Source organism: Myodes glareolus, chromosome 7 (genome assembly GCF_982192425.1).
Source record: "Myodes glareolus chromosome 7, mMyoGla1.1, whole genome shotgun sequence".
NCBI lineage: Eukaryota > Metazoa > Chordata > Mammalia > Rodentia > Cricetidae > Myodes > Myodes glareolus.
This window is the reverse complement of record NC_142032.1, coordinates 46,147,876-46,168,573: the sequence shown is the minus strand read 5'-3', so window position 1 is coordinate 46,168,573 and position 20,698 is coordinate 46,147,876. Positions and strand designations below refer to the sequence as shown.

General features: G+C 42.4%; 1 protein-coding gene and 1 long non-coding RNA gene across 4 annotated transcripts in view; one reads left to right on the top strand and one right to left on the bottom strand.

Moving 5' to 3' along the window:
- The first annotated feature begins 1,179 nt into the window (after positions 1-1,179).
- Positions 1,180-19,958, top strand: LOC125397432 (uncharacterized). Its single transcript, XR_015003230.2, has 3 exons — positions 1,180-1,480; positions 1,768-1,863; positions 17,115-19,958. It is a non-coding gene; the product is annotated as an uncharacterized LOC125397432 (long non-coding RNA).
- Positions 14,952-20,698, bottom strand: part of Cep78 (centrosomal protein 78) — a 35,348-nt gene continuing 29,601 nt past the window's right edge. The window contains exons 13-16 of one of the 3 annotated variants that reach the window (XM_048429837.3): positions 18,462-18,628; positions 17,089-17,257; positions 16,615-16,668; positions 14,952-15,557 (exon numbers count right to left, since the gene is read on the bottom strand). In XM_048429837.3, coding sequence (XP_048285794.3) covers positions 15,009-15,557; positions 16,615-16,668; positions 17,089-17,257; positions 18,462-18,628 — 939 coding nt within the window. In that variant the 3' untranslated portion in view covers positions 14,952-15,008. The remainder of the gene's footprint in view (positions 15,558-16,614; positions 16,669-17,088; positions 17,258-18,461; positions 18,629-20,698) is intronic. The other 2 variants (XM_048429838.3, XM_048429839.3) reach the window with 2 other exon arrangements.

The window sequence follows — 20,698 nt, the reverse complement described above, 5'->3', positions numbered from 1 at the left end:
ACTACACCAAGTTGCATTCATTCTTATCCTATAAATTTCCTGCTCTATCTACACTATAGATTCCCTTTATTTATTCATTCAGAGGAATCTGTTTCCATACTCATTACAGCGGCCCTCCCGCCTCAGCTTCTCACATACCTAAGACTTTAGGTTTCCGTTTGGTTGGAGCCTCCAGCTCACCCTTGCGTGATCCAGAAAGCCCCATTCCTGTTTTTCTCTCCAAACCCCACCCACTCAGACTCTGAAGAAAGGAAAGGCGCCAAAAACACCAGTGTCATATTCTTGGTGGCTACTGCAGCTTCCTCACCTGAAGCTGCCAGCTGCCCAACTCCCACCTAAAGTGCTCAGCTTTTTGTTTTGGTTTTGGTTTTGGTTTTTCAAGACAGGGTTTCTCTGTAGCTTGGGCACCTGTCCTGGAACTAGCTCTTGTAGACCAGGTTGGCCTGGAACTCCCAGAGATCTGCCTGCCTCTGCCTGCTGAGTGCTGGGATTAAAAACATGCGGCACCATCGCCCGGCTAAAGTGCTCAGTTTTTGATCATACTTGAGCACAAACCCAGCCTGTGACAGACACGTCATCACCACTCACCTACAACTTCTAAAATCTCCCTGTTATTGTTTGTGGGTGCAGCTTCTCCGGCCTAGATCTCTGGGAGTAGAGAACCAGCCTGGAGTTGCTTTGCTTAAGCAAGCCTGCTGGTATACTTTTACAGTTTGGCTTGGTCTGGCTTACTGCATCATCATGGAAACCTATGGAGGGGGGAGGAAGAGGGGCAGGCAGAAAACCTACTGGGGTGTGCCACCGTACAGAACTTAGAGAAGAACATTTTTATTTTATAGAAAAAGTATGGCTCTCAAGCTGACCAAGCATTGAAATAAAAAGACAGTAAATGCTCAGAATCTTTGTAAATTGTAGAACAACTCATCTCAGGTTTGTGGAAAGAACTAACTGGGTCACTTGATAGGCCTAGAAAAATTGTAGATAGATGAGGGGCTTAGACATGAAGTTCCTGTTAAACTAAAAGGTCTAAATGTTAGCCCCTAGTAAAGGATCCCCAGTATACCCATCACTACTACGGGGAGAAGGAGAGCCCAAGTGTCGACTTTCCGGGTCGGCCATTCTATCCCCTTGGTCGGAAGCAGCAGCTGAGGCTAGGGTGTCACTCACAGCCTTGGCCTCTGATCGCAGCGCAGCTCGGTTGTTCATTGCTGGGAAATAAACACTCTGGATAAGAGAGTGCAAAAGGGACACTGGGAAGAAAGAACGCGGGAAGAAAACCTGCTCTTGCCTCTGTCACTTCCCTGAAATTTCCTAAAAGCCCGGTTCTTCTTCATTCTTTCTTTAAAAGCAAGAGAACACTGTCATCTCATAGGTCAGCGAGACAGAACATTGGTGAGAAGGTATCTCCTGTTCAAGGATGCAGGCCATCTCCGGGAGAGCTGGGGACAGAGAACTTTGGCAAAGGTATCAGAGCTCACTGGTAAGCAAACTGATTTTTAATATTTTCAGGCCCTACTCCGATGGTATCATTTCAGATCCTCAGTTAGGATGATCTATTGCTAAGCTGTCATAGACGTGTTTGCTTTGTTTTGTTTTTAAAGTGATTAACGCGGCCCCTGAATGCCGGGGATTGTGAGGACTATCTTTCTGAAACACTGAACAAACACTCCATCTCCGCAGGCCTTCCTGAACAAAGTTAATGATTATGCCATCCAGGGGGAGGGGGCTCTTACCTATTTCTAAAGTACCTGTTTCTTTCTTTGTAAGTTTACACCGGTTTAACATTCACATTCTGAGAAATGAGCCTTCATCAGAGGTTTTCCGTCCCAGGCAGTCGGCGCCTGTGGGGATGGCGCATGCCCGGTGAGTATCCTCCGCCACAATCTTCTTCTGCTTCATTTTGTTCAAACAGAATTTGAAAGCGCTCAGAAACTTGGGTCACTTTGAAAACTTTTAGTCCACCAGAGAATTTTTCAGGAGTCTTTAATAAAAATAGCCTGTTGAAAGGCACAGAGCTCAAGAGAGCGAGGCTCTGGAGGTGAGACGGCCATGTGGCGACGCCTTTTGCTCACAAAATGGAACCGGGTTGTGCTCACAGCTTTGTCAGGGTCCAGAGAGTAAACTCGCTTCAAACAGCAGGATGTGACCTGTGGCGGATTGTGAAACAGTAAGCCGTGGACAGATTTTCTCCGAGGACACAAACTAGAACAGCCCCTATCTGTGTGAGTCATGGGATGCACAGCCTTGCTTGATGGAATTTTCCATTCGTGTGCGAGCAGGCAGGTGGGGCGGGAGCAAAGGCAGGGTTTCAGCGCAGGCAAGCGCTCCACTGAGCTACAGTCCCAGTCTTCATCACCTTTCTTTCACCTCAGAAAGCATTATTTTTTGACTGTGGCTGACAGTTAGAAAATACATCAACACTGTGGACCCCAGGTTCTTAAAGGGTTTAGTTGTTGTTGTTTATGATGAGGTTTCTTTCTCTGTAGCTCTGGCTGTTCTGGAACTCGCTCAGTAGACCAGGCTGGCCTTGAACTCGGTGATTCCCCCCCCCCCTTGAGTTGTGGGAATCACAACCTGGTTGTTCTTAAAGGTTTTAAACTCTTTTACGTTCATGTAGATAAGGAACTCAAGGAAAGAGAAAGAAAGGGTGGACACGGGGAGTAAAGGATAACAGATTATTCATTTGCATTTTGCAAATTGTCTCTGAGGGGAAATTACAAATTTACCTGTCATATAAAACCATGCTTATTTAAAAAAAATCAAGTAACCCTTAAGAGAGTCAAATGTAAAGTCACCTGTCATTCCTACCCCTTAACACAGCTGCCTTTGGCCAAAGAAACCCCTGTATATTTTGTTGCTATTTTCTGGGCTCACAGACAAAAGTATACAGTAGACAGATGTGAACAGGCTTGACCCAGGAGCGCAAGCCAAGGGTACGACTGACTATGGTGCTGTCAGTTCAGGGTGTTTAGGCACACTTTTATGTTCATTCTTTACTTGCTGCAGGATATTACACGGCAGAGGCTGGTATTCACTGGTTCAGCAATTCCCTCATTTATGTGCATTTATGTTTCCTAAATTTTAGGAATGCTTCTGCATACACTCTCACACATGGCTCTTTGGACATTTGTATGACTCTCTCTTTATGCTGCATGACTACAGTTAGAACAAGGAAGACACATTTTAAATACTGCACAACTGGGGCTGGAGAGATGGCTCAGAGGTTAAGTAGAGCATTGTCTGCTCTTCCAAAGGTTCTGAGTTCAATTCCTAGCAACCACATGGTGGCTCACAACCATCTGTAATGAGGTCTGGTGCCCTCTTCTGGACTTCAGGCATACATGCAGACAGAATATTGTATACATAATAAATAAATTTTTTTAAAAAAAAATAAATACTGCACAACTGCCAAATTGTCCACATAAAAACATTATCAGCTGGGCGGTGGTGGCACACACCTTTAATCCCAGCACTTGGGAGGCAGAGGCAGGAGAATCTCTGCAAATTCAAGGCCGGCCTGGTCTATAGAGAGAATTCCAGGACAGGCTCCAAAGCTACAGAGAAATCCTATTTCGGAAAAAAAAAAATCAACTTATACTTCCAACAATGACTGAAAATGACCATTTCCTCATATTATCTCCAGAACTAATTCTTTAATATCTGTCATTTAAACATTTTGATAAACCTTCCTGATTTCATAATGTTTCCCCTAGATATTTCTTATAGCTATTACAAACAAGGATCTATTATCTCCACACATTCTAGGCTTGCTTCTACATTCAGAACCATTCCATGGTGGTGCACTGGCTTGCACAGCTTCCCGACTGGCTTTCCTCATGGATGAACAGCCTGCCAGCAGAACAGCTTCGCTTTCTGTCTTTTCCCCAAAGTCCTTATTTCTCACAAACTGAATCTTGTCCATTTTCTGTCCACTCCCCTATGTTATGGACAGGGTCACACTACATCACTCTGGCTGGCCTGGAACTCACTCTGTAGACCAGGCTAACCTCAGACTCGCAGAGATCTACCTGCCTTTGCCTCCTGAGTGCTGGGATTAAAGATGTGCATCACCAGGCCCAGAGCTGTCCATTTTCCATCACGTATACTTTTAGAGCTGTTTATGTCTTTCAAGTTAGTGAGAGTTCTTCAATGTCTGTGTGCTGTAGGTTCCGGAGTCCCAGTCAAGCTAGAGAGGCTAAGCTGCGGGCTTCCTCCTAGATCCTTAAGGATGCTGAAGAGTTAACATTTGCTAAATGCTCTTCAGCAAGTGATGACTGTGGATCCTTAATGTGGTAATTCAGTGAGCGTGGCTAATTTAACATACACATTATTTGCTATACAGTAGGACTCCAATCTGGAGAGTTTTTTTCTGGGCTTTTCCTTCTATTTGTTTGTTTTTGTCTTTCAAGACAGGGTTTTTCTGTCCTAGAACATGCTCTGTAGACCAGGCTGGCCTTAAAATCACACAGATCCACCTGCCTCTGCCTCCTGAGTACTGGGATTAAAGGTATGAACTACCACTGCCTGGTTCCTTTTTTTCCTTTTAATATACATCAAGTCAGTTTTCTATATTTCATTCATTAAGTCTTATGACTTGTATTTCTTAAGTCATATTTCTTTGAGTCCTTCAATTTTACTGCAACAAAGTTAGACAATTATATTTATACTAAATTATAAATAATACTCTCCTGCAATTCAAAATGCCAGTGTTTTATTTTTAAATGTTTTAAATCCTTATTTCGAATGTAAGCTTTGTTGTTGCTAATTGTTTCTTGCTATTTTTATTTATATTCACTAAGGGCTTGTTTTTGAAAAGAAAATTAATTACATTAATGTGTTGATATCTTATTTGTATTCTAACACAAAAAGCTTGCCTAAAGGTCAGAGGGCAGAGCTAGCGACTAGTTAACCATAAAGGTCTGGAGGTCTGACAGACAGATAAGAGATGATATGGCTGGGCAGAGAGAAGAATATAAGGTGGGAAGGAGACAGGAGCTCAGTCCTTTTTCAGCTGAGGACTTAACAAGGTAAGAGTTGGCTGTGGCTTGCTCCTTTCTCTCTCAGATGTTTCGGCATTTGCCCTGATATCTGGCTCCAAGTTTTTATTTAGAGCAATTAGAAATTATGCAACATATTTTATTTTTTGTGTGTGCACAGTTCACACGTGTTCACTCATGGGGGGTCAGAGGACAACTTGTAGGAGTTCGTTGTCTCCTATCATGTGAGTCCCAGGTCATTAGGCTTGGTGGCAAATGCCTTTACCTTACGGTGACATTTCACTGGGCTCCAAGGCTTTGTCTTTTAATTTTTAAAAATACTTTTAGTTTGATATAATTTACTTTTATTAATTTCTCCACTCTACATTCTTTTTAAAATAATTTTTAAGATTATATTTATTTATTTTGTATGTGGGGTGTCTGTGCTGATCATAGGAATACTTGCATGCATAGATCAGGGGAACACTTGCAGAAGTAAGTTCTCTCCATCCCATTCAAAATCAGGTTATCAGTTTGGGTACTATACCCAGCAAAGCTATCTGCCACAGTAGAAGGAGAAATAAAATTCCCCGTGGCACAAAAAGCCTGAACACTTCATGCCCACAAAACAACCCTAAAGAGAATACTGGGTGCAATACTTTGAATTGGAGAGAAAGAGAAATGAGAGACTCTTAAAAGAAACCAAATAAAGCTATAGTTAAAAAAATATAAAGCACAAACAAGAACATAAACAGCAAAAAAATGGTGGCAATCAACTCCTATTTTTTAATAACTTTAAATATTAATGGCTTCAACTCTCTAGTTAAAAGACATAGGCTAGTTGAATATATCAATATCAATGAACAAAATCCATCTTTCTTTTGTCTACAAGAAACTCGGCTTTAAAGATAAGTGCACCTTAAAGTGAAAGGATGGGAAAAGTATTCCAAGCACATAAAACCAGGGAGCAAGCAGGTGTTGCTAGCCCACCATCCAACAAATACAGACTTTAAACTAAAAGTAAGAGAGAGAGGGCATTTCATTCTAATGAAGGGAACAATTAATCAAGAAAAAATTATTAGCCTGAACATTTATGCACAAAACTCTGATGCACACAATTTCATTAATTCTGGAATTAAAGCACAGATTAACACCAACCCAATAATAGCCAGTGATTTAAATGCCCCACTCTCTCCAATAGGCAAGTCATCCACACAAAAAGCAAACAGAAACATCAAAATTAATTAATATCAGACATCAAATGGATATAACAGACATCTACAGAATATTCTACCCAAGCACCAAAGAGTACACATTCTACTCAACAACCCATGAAAGCCTCTCTAAAATAGGCCATGTGTTGGGACACAAATCAAACCGTAACAAATTCAGAAAAAGCTAAATAATTCCATAACTACTACCTGAGCATTATGTGATAAAACAAAACTGGCAGAAAACAAATCTCTAGTAAGTGCATAAACTCGTTACTGCATGATGATGAGATCCAAGAAGAAACCGAGAAAGAAGCTAAAATCCCCTGGAACTAAAGGAAAATCAACACAGTAACACAGCAAAACCTCTGCTACAGGGGCTAGAGAGATGGCTAAGGAGTTAAAAGTACTATATACTCGTCCAGAGGACCCAGGATCAGTTCCCATCACCCACACGGAGGTTTACAAACATCCCTATCTCCAGATCTAGAGGATCCGGTGCCCTATTCTGGCCTCTGTGAGCACTGCACGCATGCTATGTACAGACATAAGCAGGCAAAACTCTCATAGAGATAAAATAAAAATAAATCTATTAATAATCCTCTAGAACATACTGAAAGCACTTCTATAAAAGTGCTTCTATAAAGCACTATATATAAAGGAAAATTTATATCCTTACTTGCCTACAATTAAAAAAAAACAAAGCACAAATAAGTGATTTAATGATATCACTCAAATATTTGGAAGAAGAACAAACCAAACCCAAACCCAGCAAATGGCAAGAAATAATAAAAGTCAAAGCAGAGGACTGGAGAGATGGCTTAGAAGTTAAGAGCACTGGTTGCTCTTCCAGAAGTCCTGAGTTCAATTCCCAACAACCACATGAGGACTCACAGCTATCTATAATGAGATTTGGTGCCCTCTTCTGGCAAGCAGACATATGACGTATGTGCAAGCAGAAAACTGTATACATAATAAATCTTTAAAAAAAAGAAAGTCAGAGCAGAATTAATAAAATAGAAACAAAGAAATCAATACAAAAACTCAATGAATCTAAGAGCTGACTCTTTGAGAAGATAAACAAATAGACAGACTCTTGACTCAAGTAACCAAACAAAAGAAAAGGAGACCTGAAATTAACAAAATCAGAGATGAGAAAAAACATACATTACAGCTATTACTAAAGAAAGTCAGGTTGGGTGGTGGTGGCACATGCCTTTACTTCCAGGAGTCGGGAGACAGAGGGAAGCAGATCTCTGTGAGTTCAAGGCCAGCCTGCTCTACAAGAGTTAGTTCCAGGACAGCTAGGCAGCTAGGGCTATTACACAGAGAAACCCTGTCTTGAAAAACCAAAAAAAAAAAAACCAAAAAAAAAAAAAAAAAAAAAAAAAAAAGAAAAGAAAAGGGATATTGTAAGGACTGTATGCATTAAGTTAGAAAACTTAAAAGAAGTAGATGAATTTCTAGAGTCACCCAAATCTCCAAAGTTAAACCAAGAAGAGATCAACACCCTCAATAGACCCATAACATATGAGGAGATTTAAGCAGCAATAAAAGCATTCTGACTAAAAAAAAAAAAGCCCAGGCCCAGATGGATTCACGGCAAAATCCTAGACTTTGGAAGAAGATCCACAGCCAAGCTTTCAATTATTAAAAAACAAACCAGAACAAAAAGAGTGCCCCAAACTCATTCTATGAAAGCCAATATTACTCTAATACCAAATTAAAAAAAAACCCTACGAATGCAATAAAATGCTAGCAAACCAAATACAGACACGTATCAAGACCATCTGCCATGGTCATGATGGCTTTGTCCTGGAAATGCAGGATGGTTCAACCCATGGGAGTCAGAAAGTGTCCAAGTCACATAAATGGACTTGGAAATCATATGATCATCTCAGGACGAAAGTCCTAGAGAATAGTCCTGGAGGGAGCAGACCCCAATGTAATAAAGGCTGCACATGATAGACCCACAGCCAGCATCTTTCTAAATGAAGAAAAGTCCAAAGCAATCCGATTAATATCAGGAACGAGGCATGGCTGTGCACCGTCCCCACTCTTCTTCAGTATAATGCCGGAAGCACTAGCCGGAGCAATAAGGCAAAAGAAGGAAACTAAAGGGAAATAAATAGGAATCAAAGTCAAATTATTCATAATTGTAGACATGATTTCCCATGTAAAAGTTTCCAAGTGAGTTCGAGACCAGCCTGGTCTACAAGAGCTAGTACCAGGACAGGCTCTAAAGCAACACAGGGAAACCCTGTCTCAAAAAACAAACAAAAAAATTTTCCAGGTGAACAGGCCTTTTGTTGTCTGCTTTCACTATTTGGTAAGCAAAGAACTTGCCTGGACTTTTGAATTCATTTAAATCTATTTTTTATTAGTTTAAAAAGGATTAGATTTTTATTGTGTTTTACTTTCCAACAAAATTTGCTTTTTAGGGTCTTTGCAACTTAAAAGTACTTTTTCTTTGCCTTCAATGAATCACTTTTACAAGGTCCTCTGGGTTTTCCAAAAGACTACGCTCAGTGTTATGATGGATAGGTTAGATGACATCATATCATCATCTTGCCTTCTTGGCTTTTGCAAGCTGTTTTCTCCCTCCCACCTCAGCTCCCAGCACTGGACTACAAGAATTCATGGCCATCCCAACACATAAGTAAAAGGTTAGAGGGTCTGACTGTAAGTTTTAAATTGTTAAATAGTAAAATTTGTTTCTGGGCTATAGCATTATCTCCATTTTAACACATGTAAGTGGATCCATGCTCCCAGCAACCAATCAGGACATAGAACAATTCACTGGTACCCTCCCTCCCCAGCAAAACCAGGGCCCCTCCTTTGAGAAACCCACACCCATGTTCTTAGATGTCTTCTTTTCTTCCTGGATGCCTTTCTCACAGCCCTTGTGCTTAAAATCTGTGTTAAATCTCTTCACAGACATGTACCCGTGCATGTACAATATATATAAAAAATGCAACAAAATTATTTTTTAAAGTAAGGGGGCAGGATAGCTCAGCAAGTTAAGACCTTGCTGCCAAGCCTGATGCCCTGGAACTCCCATGTTGGAGGAGAGAATAACTTCAACAAGCTGTCCTCTGACCTCTATACATATGCCATGGCATACAAACACACACATGTTAGATATATGTAATGGTTAAAAAGTAACAAAGTTCAGCTTGCTTCAAAAACAAACAGCACTCCCAAACAAAACCACAAAGCCCTCCTTTGCATTGATGGACACTTTAAGGGAAGCAGCTCAAGCCTGCTAGGCTGGGACTCTGCTCAGTTCGGGTTGTGCACATAGCACTCGGTTAATAATGAAATTAGTATCCTGAGAGCCTGACCTGAATGCACAATCTGTTCGTACCCATCCCCGAGTGAGGTGCCCAGAAACCTGTCAGCAACAGTGTTGTTTCTGCAATGAGCGGCACCCCCACCCAAACAATGGCGTTTCTCTTCTTAATGCCAACAAACCTGGCACACTTTCAAGAATTGGTTCACATAAGATTTATTTCTAATGAGTGTTTTGTCTGCCTGTATATATGTGCACCATATACATGAAGTGTACCCAGAGGCCGGAAGAGGGTGTCAGACCCCTGGTACTGGAGTTACAGAAGATTGTGACCTATTACATGGATGCTAGGAACTAAACCAGATCCCTCTCCAAGAGCAGCAAGTAATCTAAACTGCTGAGGGGGTATGCCACACCATACTTGCAGGGGTTCCTATCTCCCACCATGTGGGTTCTAGGGATTGAATCGGGTCAGCAGAGTTGGGAGCAAGTGCCTTTACAATCATTGAGCCATCTCAGCAGCCCAGTCTTGGACAGTTACAATTCAAATTTATTCCCAATACATCCTGGTCCAGGATATGAGGGCCAATTCAGCCAGAACTGGGTATATGCAAAGCTATGTCTCCAAATGAACTTTTAGGGAGAATCCCCTATCTGCCACCTTATGCCTGTAAATAATTGGAGCGTGCATATATGATTAAAAGCAGATGCATCATGGGAAGGGACATATGGGTGAACAAAGGATGTCAATCAAAATAAGAGAACTATTCAACCTATGCTTCTAATAACCAAACTCCTCCCTTTTAAACCCCACCAAACAAAGCCCCAAGCAGTAGACAGAGCCCTTAAGCATCTTCACTCCCATGCCTTCCTGTAACACATTTGGACTCTTCTATGGCCTTGCTATTTTGCAGACCATGTAGGCCTTTATTTATTTTGTTTTATTCTTGAATAAGAGGCCAAGGACCTGCAAACATCCAGGCCAGAGTCTGGCCAGTGGTAGCCAGAAGGTAAGAATAACATTCTTTCCTATCTCAAGGCTAAAAGGTTTCCCTCTCTACTTGTCCTTTCCACTCTGGATCTGTGGCTCACAGTGGGCTGAACTGGCAAGTCTGGATGAAAACCTCACCAATGGCATTTAGCTGTCTAACTGGAGCTCCCTGCTCTCAGTAGACAACAGATGTTTGGAAGACAGGAACTGCCAAGCAGAGGTAGTAGAGAGGGGTCCTCATTTAGGAGGGAATTTACTTCTTGTCTGAATAAAAGTTTAATGTTCCCGTCTTTATTATGTGTCTCGTTCCCTTTAAACTACCTGTATGCTCCACACACAAGCTTGGCAACTATTCAAGTAAAACCACAGCACAAGAATAAATCATGTGCTTAATGTCTGAATTTCAGCAACAGACACTCTGTAATTTAGACACATATGAAATTAAAGGGAAAGCCGGAGACATGGAAAAAGGAAAAAACAAAACAAAACAAAAACCTAAGCTGCACATTAGGCTCCACTTCAAAGAGCAGACACAATCTCAAAGGAAAGCTGTCCCGCGCTACCGTCTCGCCCGCAAGAACGACGCGGGGCACTTAGGATCCTTCTGCAGCAAAGCTTTAATGCGTCTTGAGAGGGAGAGCATAAGCTTACATGGCAGAGACCAAGAATGAGGGGAACCCAGCCCTTATAAAGGAAACAGTCCTCACTTCGGACGTGTCACTCTTGGATTGGTCCGCTGCCCATTATCCCAGACGATGCCTCGGGAGTAGGCAGGGACGCAGCAGTAGAGAGTTACCAAGCACATGCGCTGGGATTAAATGCTACAACACCTTGAACTCACAGAGATCTGCCTGTCTCTGCCTCCCAGGCATTGGGACCAAAGGCGTGTACTACCACACCTTGAGGTCACAGAGGTCAATCTGCCTCTGCCTCCCAGGCATCGGGACTAATGGCGTGTACCACCACACCTTGAGGTCACAGAGGTCAATCTCTACCTTTGTCCCTTGAAGCAATGGAGAATGTGGTTGCGGCCCTCCACAGAAAGCAGGGGACCTCAGCGTTTTAGCTTCAGGGACAGTAAAGCCTAGAATGATTACAGATCCAGGTAAGACCAAAGGGAGAGGCAGAATGAAAGGGAAAGAGAAGAAAAAAATGCAAGTGGCCGCAGCTGGGCTTTGTAGCAGCCGCTCTCATCCCCTGGCCAGGGCACAGCAGGGACTACAGGAGGACGGACAAAATGCCAGAATCTGGTCCTGGGGCAGAGTGGGTGAGTGCCCAGCAACGGCTGCTTCACCCAGGATGGAGATGGTGAGGAAGGGGAAGATGAGCAAGTGTTGACAGAGGTTTCTGTCCCGCCAGGTCCCGCAGTCATGCGGTCCCAAAGAAACACACAGAGGCCTACACTAATTATAAACTGATTGGCTATTAGCTCAGGCTTCTTATTAATTCTTACATCGTAAATTAGCCCATTATTCTTGTCTGTGTTAGCCACGTGGCTTGGTACATTTATCAGTGAAGAATTCTCATCTTGTTTCCTCTGCGGCTGAGTGACAACTGCAGACTGACTCTTTCCCTTTCCCAGAAGTCTCCTGTTCTGGTTGTCCCACTTCTACTTGCTGCCTGACTATACAAGTAACAAATCTTTACAAAGTAAAAGACCATTGTTCCACAGCAAGAAAGTGCTATTTCTGCTTTGTAAAACAAAACCTAGGGGCTGGAGAGATGGCTCAGAGGTTAAGAGCACTGACTACTCTTCCAGAGGAAGAGTTAAATTCCCAGCCACCACATAGTGGCTCACAACCATCAGTAATGAGATCTGGTGCCCTCTTCTGGCCAGCAAGCATACAGACAGACAGAATACTGTATACATAATAAATAAATAAATCTTAAAAAAAAAAACCTAACTTGAGAAGTGGAGGCTGGAGGATGGCCATGAGCTCAATTTTAGCCTGAACAAAGCAAGTTCAAGGTCATCTTGGGCTACATGGGACCCCATTTCATGAACACAAAACAGACTGAGTAGATCATACAGATTAGAATCCTAAGGATTTTGAGGTAGCTCACCTACATACATCAGTAAAAAATTCTTATATCAGTAACAAGTCTGAGAAACAGATAAAATCGGAAAGGGTCAGCTTGAAAAATATGTAAAAATGATTATTTGCCATTAGAGTGAGCAGACAAGGAGCTCAAAGTGGAGCACCTGAAAGTAAGTTCATACCTGAGAATCTCTTCCCACTGATGACAAACCTATAACAAAAAGTGTGCTGCTTCTGTGTACCATGTATGTGTCGGGTGCTCTCAGAAACCAGGAAAGCGCACCACATTGTAAATGAAGGCATACCCTGGGAACTAGACTTAGACTGCTGTGAGAAGTCATGTGAGTACTGAGACTCAAACCCAGGTCCTCGAAGAAGCAGCATGTGCTCCCAACCACTGAACCATCTCTTCTGCCCCTGACTAATTTTTTTAAAGCATACATACATATACACAAAGCTTTACAGTTACTTCAGGCCAGATGAGGTGGCTCACCAGGTGAAAGTGCTAGCTGGGCAAGCCTGACGACCTAGGTTTGATCCCTGGAATCTACGGAAAGATACAGAGGAGAACTGACTCAAAGTTTAGGACAGCCAGGTGACACACTGAGATAGTTTCGAAACGTAAATAAGGAAGCTAGAAAGACAGCTCCGAAGTTAAGAGCGCTTGTCGTTGCAGAGGACCTGGGTTCCGTTTCCAGCACCCACACTGTGATTATCAGCTAGTCACAGCTCCAGCGGAGCCACTGCCTTCTTCTGACCTCTGTGGTATCAGACATGCATGTATACATGTGTGCAGGCAAAACATTCAAACACATAAAACAAAATAAATACACTTTAAAAAAAAATCTCCTTTGCTCAACCGACAAAAGTGAAAAGCAAAACCAAACTGCAGGCTGGCATATACTTCTAATTCCAGCAGGGTGAGGGTAGGAGAGGGCTGTGTGAGACACAGCTTGGCGATGTTGATCTAGTGTGGACAAGCCCCGGCTTCATTCCACAGCCCACGTGTACGTACACACACACACACACACACACACACATACACACCACACTAAATAACAAAACAACAAAAACCCCAATTATCAAAAAACAACAATTAAAAAAAAACATAGCTGGGCATAGCAGCACATGCCTTTAATCCCAGCCCTCAGGATTAAAGAAAAGTAGAGAAAATTCACCTGTACTTTAGTATATAGTCCACAGGTTTGTAAATGTAAACCTTGGCATTTGAGGCCTCGATCCTGAAATCCCAAGCACCAAAAAACTAAAAATAATAAAAGTGGAGTCCATATATGTAATTTTGGCTTTCTGCTCCCTTTTCCTACCCCCAAGATCTTCTGTGGTCTCCCGCCTCCGCCTGTATGGCTTCAGGGGGCGAAAATTTGTGTCTGTAGTTGGCTCAGTACCTGTGTGTGCTGCTCCCATCTCAGGGATCTCCTCTCTTCATTCCCTTAGTCACCGGATTCTAACCAGCGGGTAAAGACTCTACGGAGGATGTGCAGTGACCACTTCTTAGAAGAAGACACCCTTATTTTCTTAAGACAGCTTCCCTCCTGCACAGACTAAAGACTATGATACTGTATAAGACATCTGCATGTCTTCCCTTCAGTTTTTCTCTGTCCCTGTGATACTCCATCCATGACTAATGAATTCACAGCCTCCTTAATGATCGGGCAGGGCAGTCTACAAGAGAACACCCTAGCTTTTCTCACATCTCGCCGCTGACGTAGTCTGGCTGTAGTAAAGGATCTGTGTTTTGCCAGGCAGGAACAATTAGTCTAGAAGTCAGTTCATGCCCTCCTCCAGATGGGGGAGGGGACAAATGTGCCTCTGACAGCCCCTCTCTAGCACTGTTGGTGCCCAGTGGCTTTTCTTTGGCATCTCCCTTGAGCTATCCTGCTCCTACCTGGGAGACAGGATGATTCAATGATTCAGGGCGCTGGACCCAGTCCAAACTTCAACTGTACCAGCTACTTCCAAGCTGTTACAATCCCAAGCTGTTCACATGCTGCTTCCTCCAATTCATTTAGAAAAAGGCCTAGCAAACCCTTACTAAAGCTGTTGCAAACTTAGCCATAGTGAAGGACCTAGAAAGATGCCTGATGCTCTGCTTAGGAGTTAGGATATGGAAGCGGGTTCTGGCCACGTGACTCCTGCTTCTACACTTAACCAAATGCTGCAACCATTCAGCTAACCCAGCCTTGTCCCTTTCTAGCAGCATCCCCGATTTAGGGTTTTGTCCTCCACACAGTAGCACTTCCATGAGGGTAAAATCTTGTTCACTGGGAGCCACCACACTCAGAAAGTGTCTTATAAACTAGGCCTTCCATAACTATGTGTCACATGAATTATGTGAGGGAAAAGAAAAAAATATGGATTTTAAATAGTAGCATAGATAAATTGCCTAATAGTGTTTCTGTACTTTAAGGTATCACACATAATAAAAACATAAGAAAATATTAAAATTTGAAGGTAAAATCATAATTTCAAAGGTTAGACCTACGTCAGGTGTGCTGATGAATGGATGCTTTCCTGAAATTCAAAATCAGACCCAACAGTATCACTCTCAGAATGTTCTAGAGGATTGGGTTTACTTTTGATTGTCTTGGATGAAACAGTCACTATTCTGTTTTCTTTCTTGACAGAAACGTGTTTTTTCAAAGATTCACTTTTAGTTGGCTCATTAAGCAAAGACCTTTTGTCCCCAATTCCTTTGCTTTTGGAGTTCACAGGGGAGTCAGGGTTGGAAAGCAGGTCCTTCCCAGAGTGCTTCTCAGTGGAGCGCTTGCTCGTCACACTGCCTTTCTCTGAAGATCTGCTGTGTCTGGACGACAGGGCTTCTTCCCTTTGACTCCCGCTTCCAGAGGTGCCATCTGCTAAAGGAGAGCCTGTTCTAGCAGCAAGGCCTGCTGCAGGGCCCTCCTGTTGCTCAGGGGCTGGGACTCCTAGGTTATCTCTGGAGGCCACCGCTGCCTCTCGGGCAGAAACGGGAACTTGGAAGGCGTCAAAAGGCAAAGGAATCCTAGCATCACTTCTAATCTTCTGAAACTGCAGGGGAAACAAAGTGTGAATGAACAAAGCGAGCCACTAAAGAGCTGGAAACTTTGCTGTACCTGAGCTTTCCAGACTTACTTTTTATTATTGTCAGTTAAGGGTGTGTATGTGTGTGACGGGTACATGACTGCAGAGGCTCCCATGGAGCTGCATGTATGTGTGTGACGTGTACATGACTGCAGAGGCTCCCATGGAGCTGCATGTATGTGTGTGACGTGTACATGACTGCAGAGGCTCCCATGGAGCTGCATGTATGTGTGTGACGTGTACATGACTGCAGAGGCTCCCATGGAGCTGCATGTATGTGTGTGACGTGTACATGACTGCAGAGGCTCCCATGGAGCTGCATGTATGTGTGTGACGTGTACATGACTGCAGAGGCTCCCATGGAGCTGCATGTATGTGTGTGACGTGTACATGACTGCAGAGGCTCCCATGGAGCTGCATGTATGTGTGTGACGTGTACATGACTGCAGAGGCTCCCATGGAGCTATAGTTACAGGTGCTATGGAGCCACCCAACATGGGTGCTGACGAGCCTACTCAAGTCCTAGAGATGAGAATAGCTCTCGTAAGCCAGGTCATCTCTCTCGTCCTGTAACTGTGATCTTATTCAGCAGTCAGCCCACCACTCAGAAGATTTTATGGTCATTCATTTTCCTAATTATACAAATTAGCCATGTGACTGGCAACTCAAAATTTACACACACACACACCCTCCACAGAGTTAGTTGTACAGTATCTTTAGAATTTTGTGTTTTATATCATTACCTTTCATTTTCCACATTTAAAAAACAAAATAAAATCACTTCTAGGAAACCAAGTTTCTAGCCTCTATGTATATGTGAGAAGTATCCAATGTGTGACATAACCGAGTTCTCAAGCCAGCAGCTCCTCAGATGAGTCTTGCTGGGGCTCTTGGTGAGGCAGGAGAAAACATACCAGGGGACCCTGTGATGGCCAGCCCACCCCATCCAGTAACGGAGCAACTATGAGAGACTGCTTGCTAGGTCTGTCTAGATCACTGTGTTTAGAGCTCTCTGCACCGGTACCTGTACCTTCATCAGTGTCCCTTCATTGTAAGCTGACTGCATACAGATAGAGACCTAGACGAGACATGGATATAACAGACATTTAAAAAACTTTAATTTCCTATTATTTTACGCTTTGATTTTTTTCTTTACTAAAGATAACTTACTCTAAGTATAAATTATCAAAAACCTTCCAGTTTTGTACTTTTTTTTAAATTTTGAGATAAAATTTTATTATGTAGCTTTGGCTAGTCTGAAATTCACTATGTAGACCAGTCTGGCCTCAAACTCACAGGCACCTGCCTGTCCCTAACTCCCGAGGGCTGGGATGAAAAGCATGCGCCACCATGCCTGGCCCCATTTCTTTATTGACAGAGATGCAATTTCAGGAAATGGGCACAAACTTAACTCTGCTAGAGACAGACCAATATTCCTTTCTCTGCCCTGGGGAACTCTTGCTAATGACTTGAACCAAGGTCTGTTGGGTCCACTTACTTGAATATTCTGCATCTGTCCCCCAGGAGTCTGCTTTGGATCTAGCTTTTCTTCCTCGAGGGCTTTCTGGTCTTCTACAGCTGCACTAACAGTAGAATTCATCTGAGGACGACCTAACAGGTGGAAATCGGACTGATCTATACCAGCCATAGTGGCAAGCTGCCCAAGTCTGCAGAGAGGAAGAAAGGAGGAAATGGCAATTACTTAGGAACAATGAAAGTCACCCACACCTACAAGCATGAAATACATGTATAAATGAACACCAAGATTTAAAACCTCAGAAGCCAAGAACCTAATTTAGACAACAGCCCCATGCCAACTGCCGCCTTTCACTCATGCTGAGACCGCTGGATCAGATCATCCAATGCTCTCAGCACTCCTATTCACCTCAATAACACACTAAATATCACTTGATCTTCCATAGCAACCACCATTCCTTCATTCTAAACACTGTTTCAGTAGCTTCAACCTCTACCGTCTCCGTGTATGTGACCCTCTTTCTGGCCCTGGCCGATCCCCCTAAAACACCGCTCCATCAACTATCTTCCGCTCTTTCTTTCTGATTTGATTTTTGAGACTCAAAAAGCCCAGCTGGACTCAAATGTTCATGCAGTTAAGGTTACTCTGAACTCTTGATCCTCCTTCCTCCACACACAGGTGCCTGACTGCCATCTTCCTTTGACCCCCTACTCTCAGATGAGAACACCGACCCGCTCTTGTGTCTACAGCACCCCTGGAAATTAACTACCATCCCAAAGCCTAGGGACAAGAACAACTTGACTCAGGCTAGAGAGATGGCTCAGAGGTTAGGAGTACTGGCTGCTCTTCCAGAGGTCCTAAGTTCAATTCTCAGCAACCACGTGGCTCATGACCATCTATAATAAGACCTGGTGCCCTCTACTGGCCTTCAGGCATATGTGCCAATAAAACACCGTACACGTAATAAATAAATCTTAAGAAAAAAACCCAACTTGACTCAAGCTTACTTAACAAGCAAAATGAATAAAAGGCAAGACATTTATATATTCTAAATATTTTCAATAAAAATTATCTTTAACTTAGTCTTTTTTTTTACCATATTTATATCCAGGGTATATTTATAGCAGACAAAATTAAAGAATTCATATGCCCAATGACATTAATTTAGTCTTCATTAAGACCAATTACTCTTTAATACCTTTTTATGATCGATTTCTAATGAGAAAGTTTAGCACTTTGTATTTCTTTTAAAATGAATTCTCCATTAAAAAACAAATCAAACATATTGTTGATAGTCACATAGTAACATGTGTCATGGAAGCTAAGAAGTGTCGAGTTCTTAGCAAGCTATCATTAAAACCACTGAAGAAAGAATGCCCACCCTACAGATATACCCAGCATCTTTGAGGAGGTCCAGGAAAGCATGAAACTTCTGGAAAGAATTCTCAATGCTGCCCAAGACGCCTTCATCATCCAGGATCATGTTTGTCAACGACTGTGCGTGAAGGGCTTCAGACAAGGAGACATTTATATTTCTTAGCTGGGCATTTTCATGTTCTAGCTACAAAACAAGGTTGAGAATGCAGTTATTTCCCTCAATCATCTACAGGAAACTTTTCAACACCTGAACAAAACCAATAGGAATTGTAATTAATTGATAATTAATCTAACCTTCAATCAATGAAGACAATAACCATGACACAGTAACCTTCACCTGGAGATACCTCTTGACATTTTCTATATAACAAGTAGATGAAAATACAGTTACTGTCTTACTGGTAACTTTCCAGCGGTCATACTCCCAACTGCTTAAATTCAGACCGGATCATTCTGTATCAGAGAAACAGTCACCTAAGGGCCACCTTTCATTAGAAAATACAACAGTCTGATGAAGTAAAATTATGATCCTCCTATAATTAATTCATTAAGGATTAATTTTAAGAAGCTGTGGTGGTGTGAAAGAAAATGGCCCCCATAGGGAGTGGTACTACTAGGAAGTGTGACCTTGTTAGGTAAGTGTGTCACTGTGAGGGTGAGCTTTAAGGTCTCCTGTGCTCAAGCTACATCCAATGTCACAGTTTATTCCAGTTGCCTGTAGGTCAAGATGTAGCTCTCCCAGTTCCTTCTCCAGTACCACATCTACCTGCACACTGTCAAGCTTCCCACCATGACAATAATGTACTAAACCTCTGAAACTGTAAGCTAGCCCCAATTAAATGCTTTCCTTTATAAGTTGCTATGGTCACAGTGTCTCTTCACAGCAATACAAACCCTAACCAAGACACAAGCTAAACAACGTTTCTTCATGTATGTATATATGTTCACGCATAGGCATGTACATGTGCCACAGTATGTATGTGGAAGTTAAGAGGAGTTACTTCTCTCCTTCCATCATGTAGGGACTAGGGATCACACTCAGGTTGTTGGGCTTGGCAGCAAGAGCCTGAGCCATCTTGCCAGCCCCCCAAGCATATTTACTGTGCTTATGTTAAAGTCTTTAATGAGGGCTGGAGAGACGGCTCAGGGGTTAACAGCATTGACTGTTCTTCCAGAGGTCCTGAGTTCAATTCCCAGCAACCGTATGGTGGCTCACAACCATCTGTAATGAGTTCTGGTGCGCTCTTCTGGCCTATGGACATACATGCAGACAGAACACTGTATGTAGAGTAAATAGAGAAATGTTAAAAACACGAAGTCGTTAATGCACAGCTACCACTCTGGCTTTTTTGAGCAAATCTCTATGGCTTCTTGCTTTCTTCATCTACTCATGCAACCTCACATCAGACCCGACCCTGGCATTTCTCAGAAAGGCAAAATGTTCTTGGCATGCCCTTGCCTTTTATCACCCAGTGCTCAATGCTTAAAAATAAACGCGTGTCCTATAAAACATACATTTTGAAGAGTCTTCCTTACACTCACTTTGTAGTTAAAAAAAAAAAAAAGGAAATAAAAAGAAATCTACTTGTAATACTCGTTAGTTTAATGCAAATTCCTCTTATGGGGTAGTTCAGTGTTCATGGTATAGACTTTTATTTCCCCTGGAACTCTTAGGAGCTTTTCCACTATCTCAGACTTCTAATTTTTATTTGTCTATAAAAACAAACAACCAAACAACTGAGTCTGGCCAGACACAATCCCCCAGCCTTCACCTTCCAAGTACTAGTTCTAAAGCCATGTATCATAATGCCCACCCTCTTAAGATTTTTAGATTATTTGTTCCTAACTCACTGTAAGTAGACAGCCTCACCAACTCTGTTCTTATACACATAGTTAAGCCCTATAAATACGTTGTATACATTGAGTCGGGGGGGGCAAGCTACTTCTTACAGTTTTTAGAATATACTTTTTGGAATATACTCACATGACACTAAATAAATTCAAGATTAAGATGGTGTAACTCAGTTCACAATACACTATACCTGATCATTTTGAAGTATTTAAAGTTTATTATTATTATTCTTCCATGCCATAATTTTTTTAATTCATCATTTTTTAAATTTATTTTACATACCAACCAGAGTTCCTCTTCCCTCCTCTCCTCCCACTCCTCCCCTCCCCATCCACTCCTCCTCCATCTCCTCTCAGATGGGGTCAGGCCTCCCATGGGAATCAACAAAGCATGGCATATCAT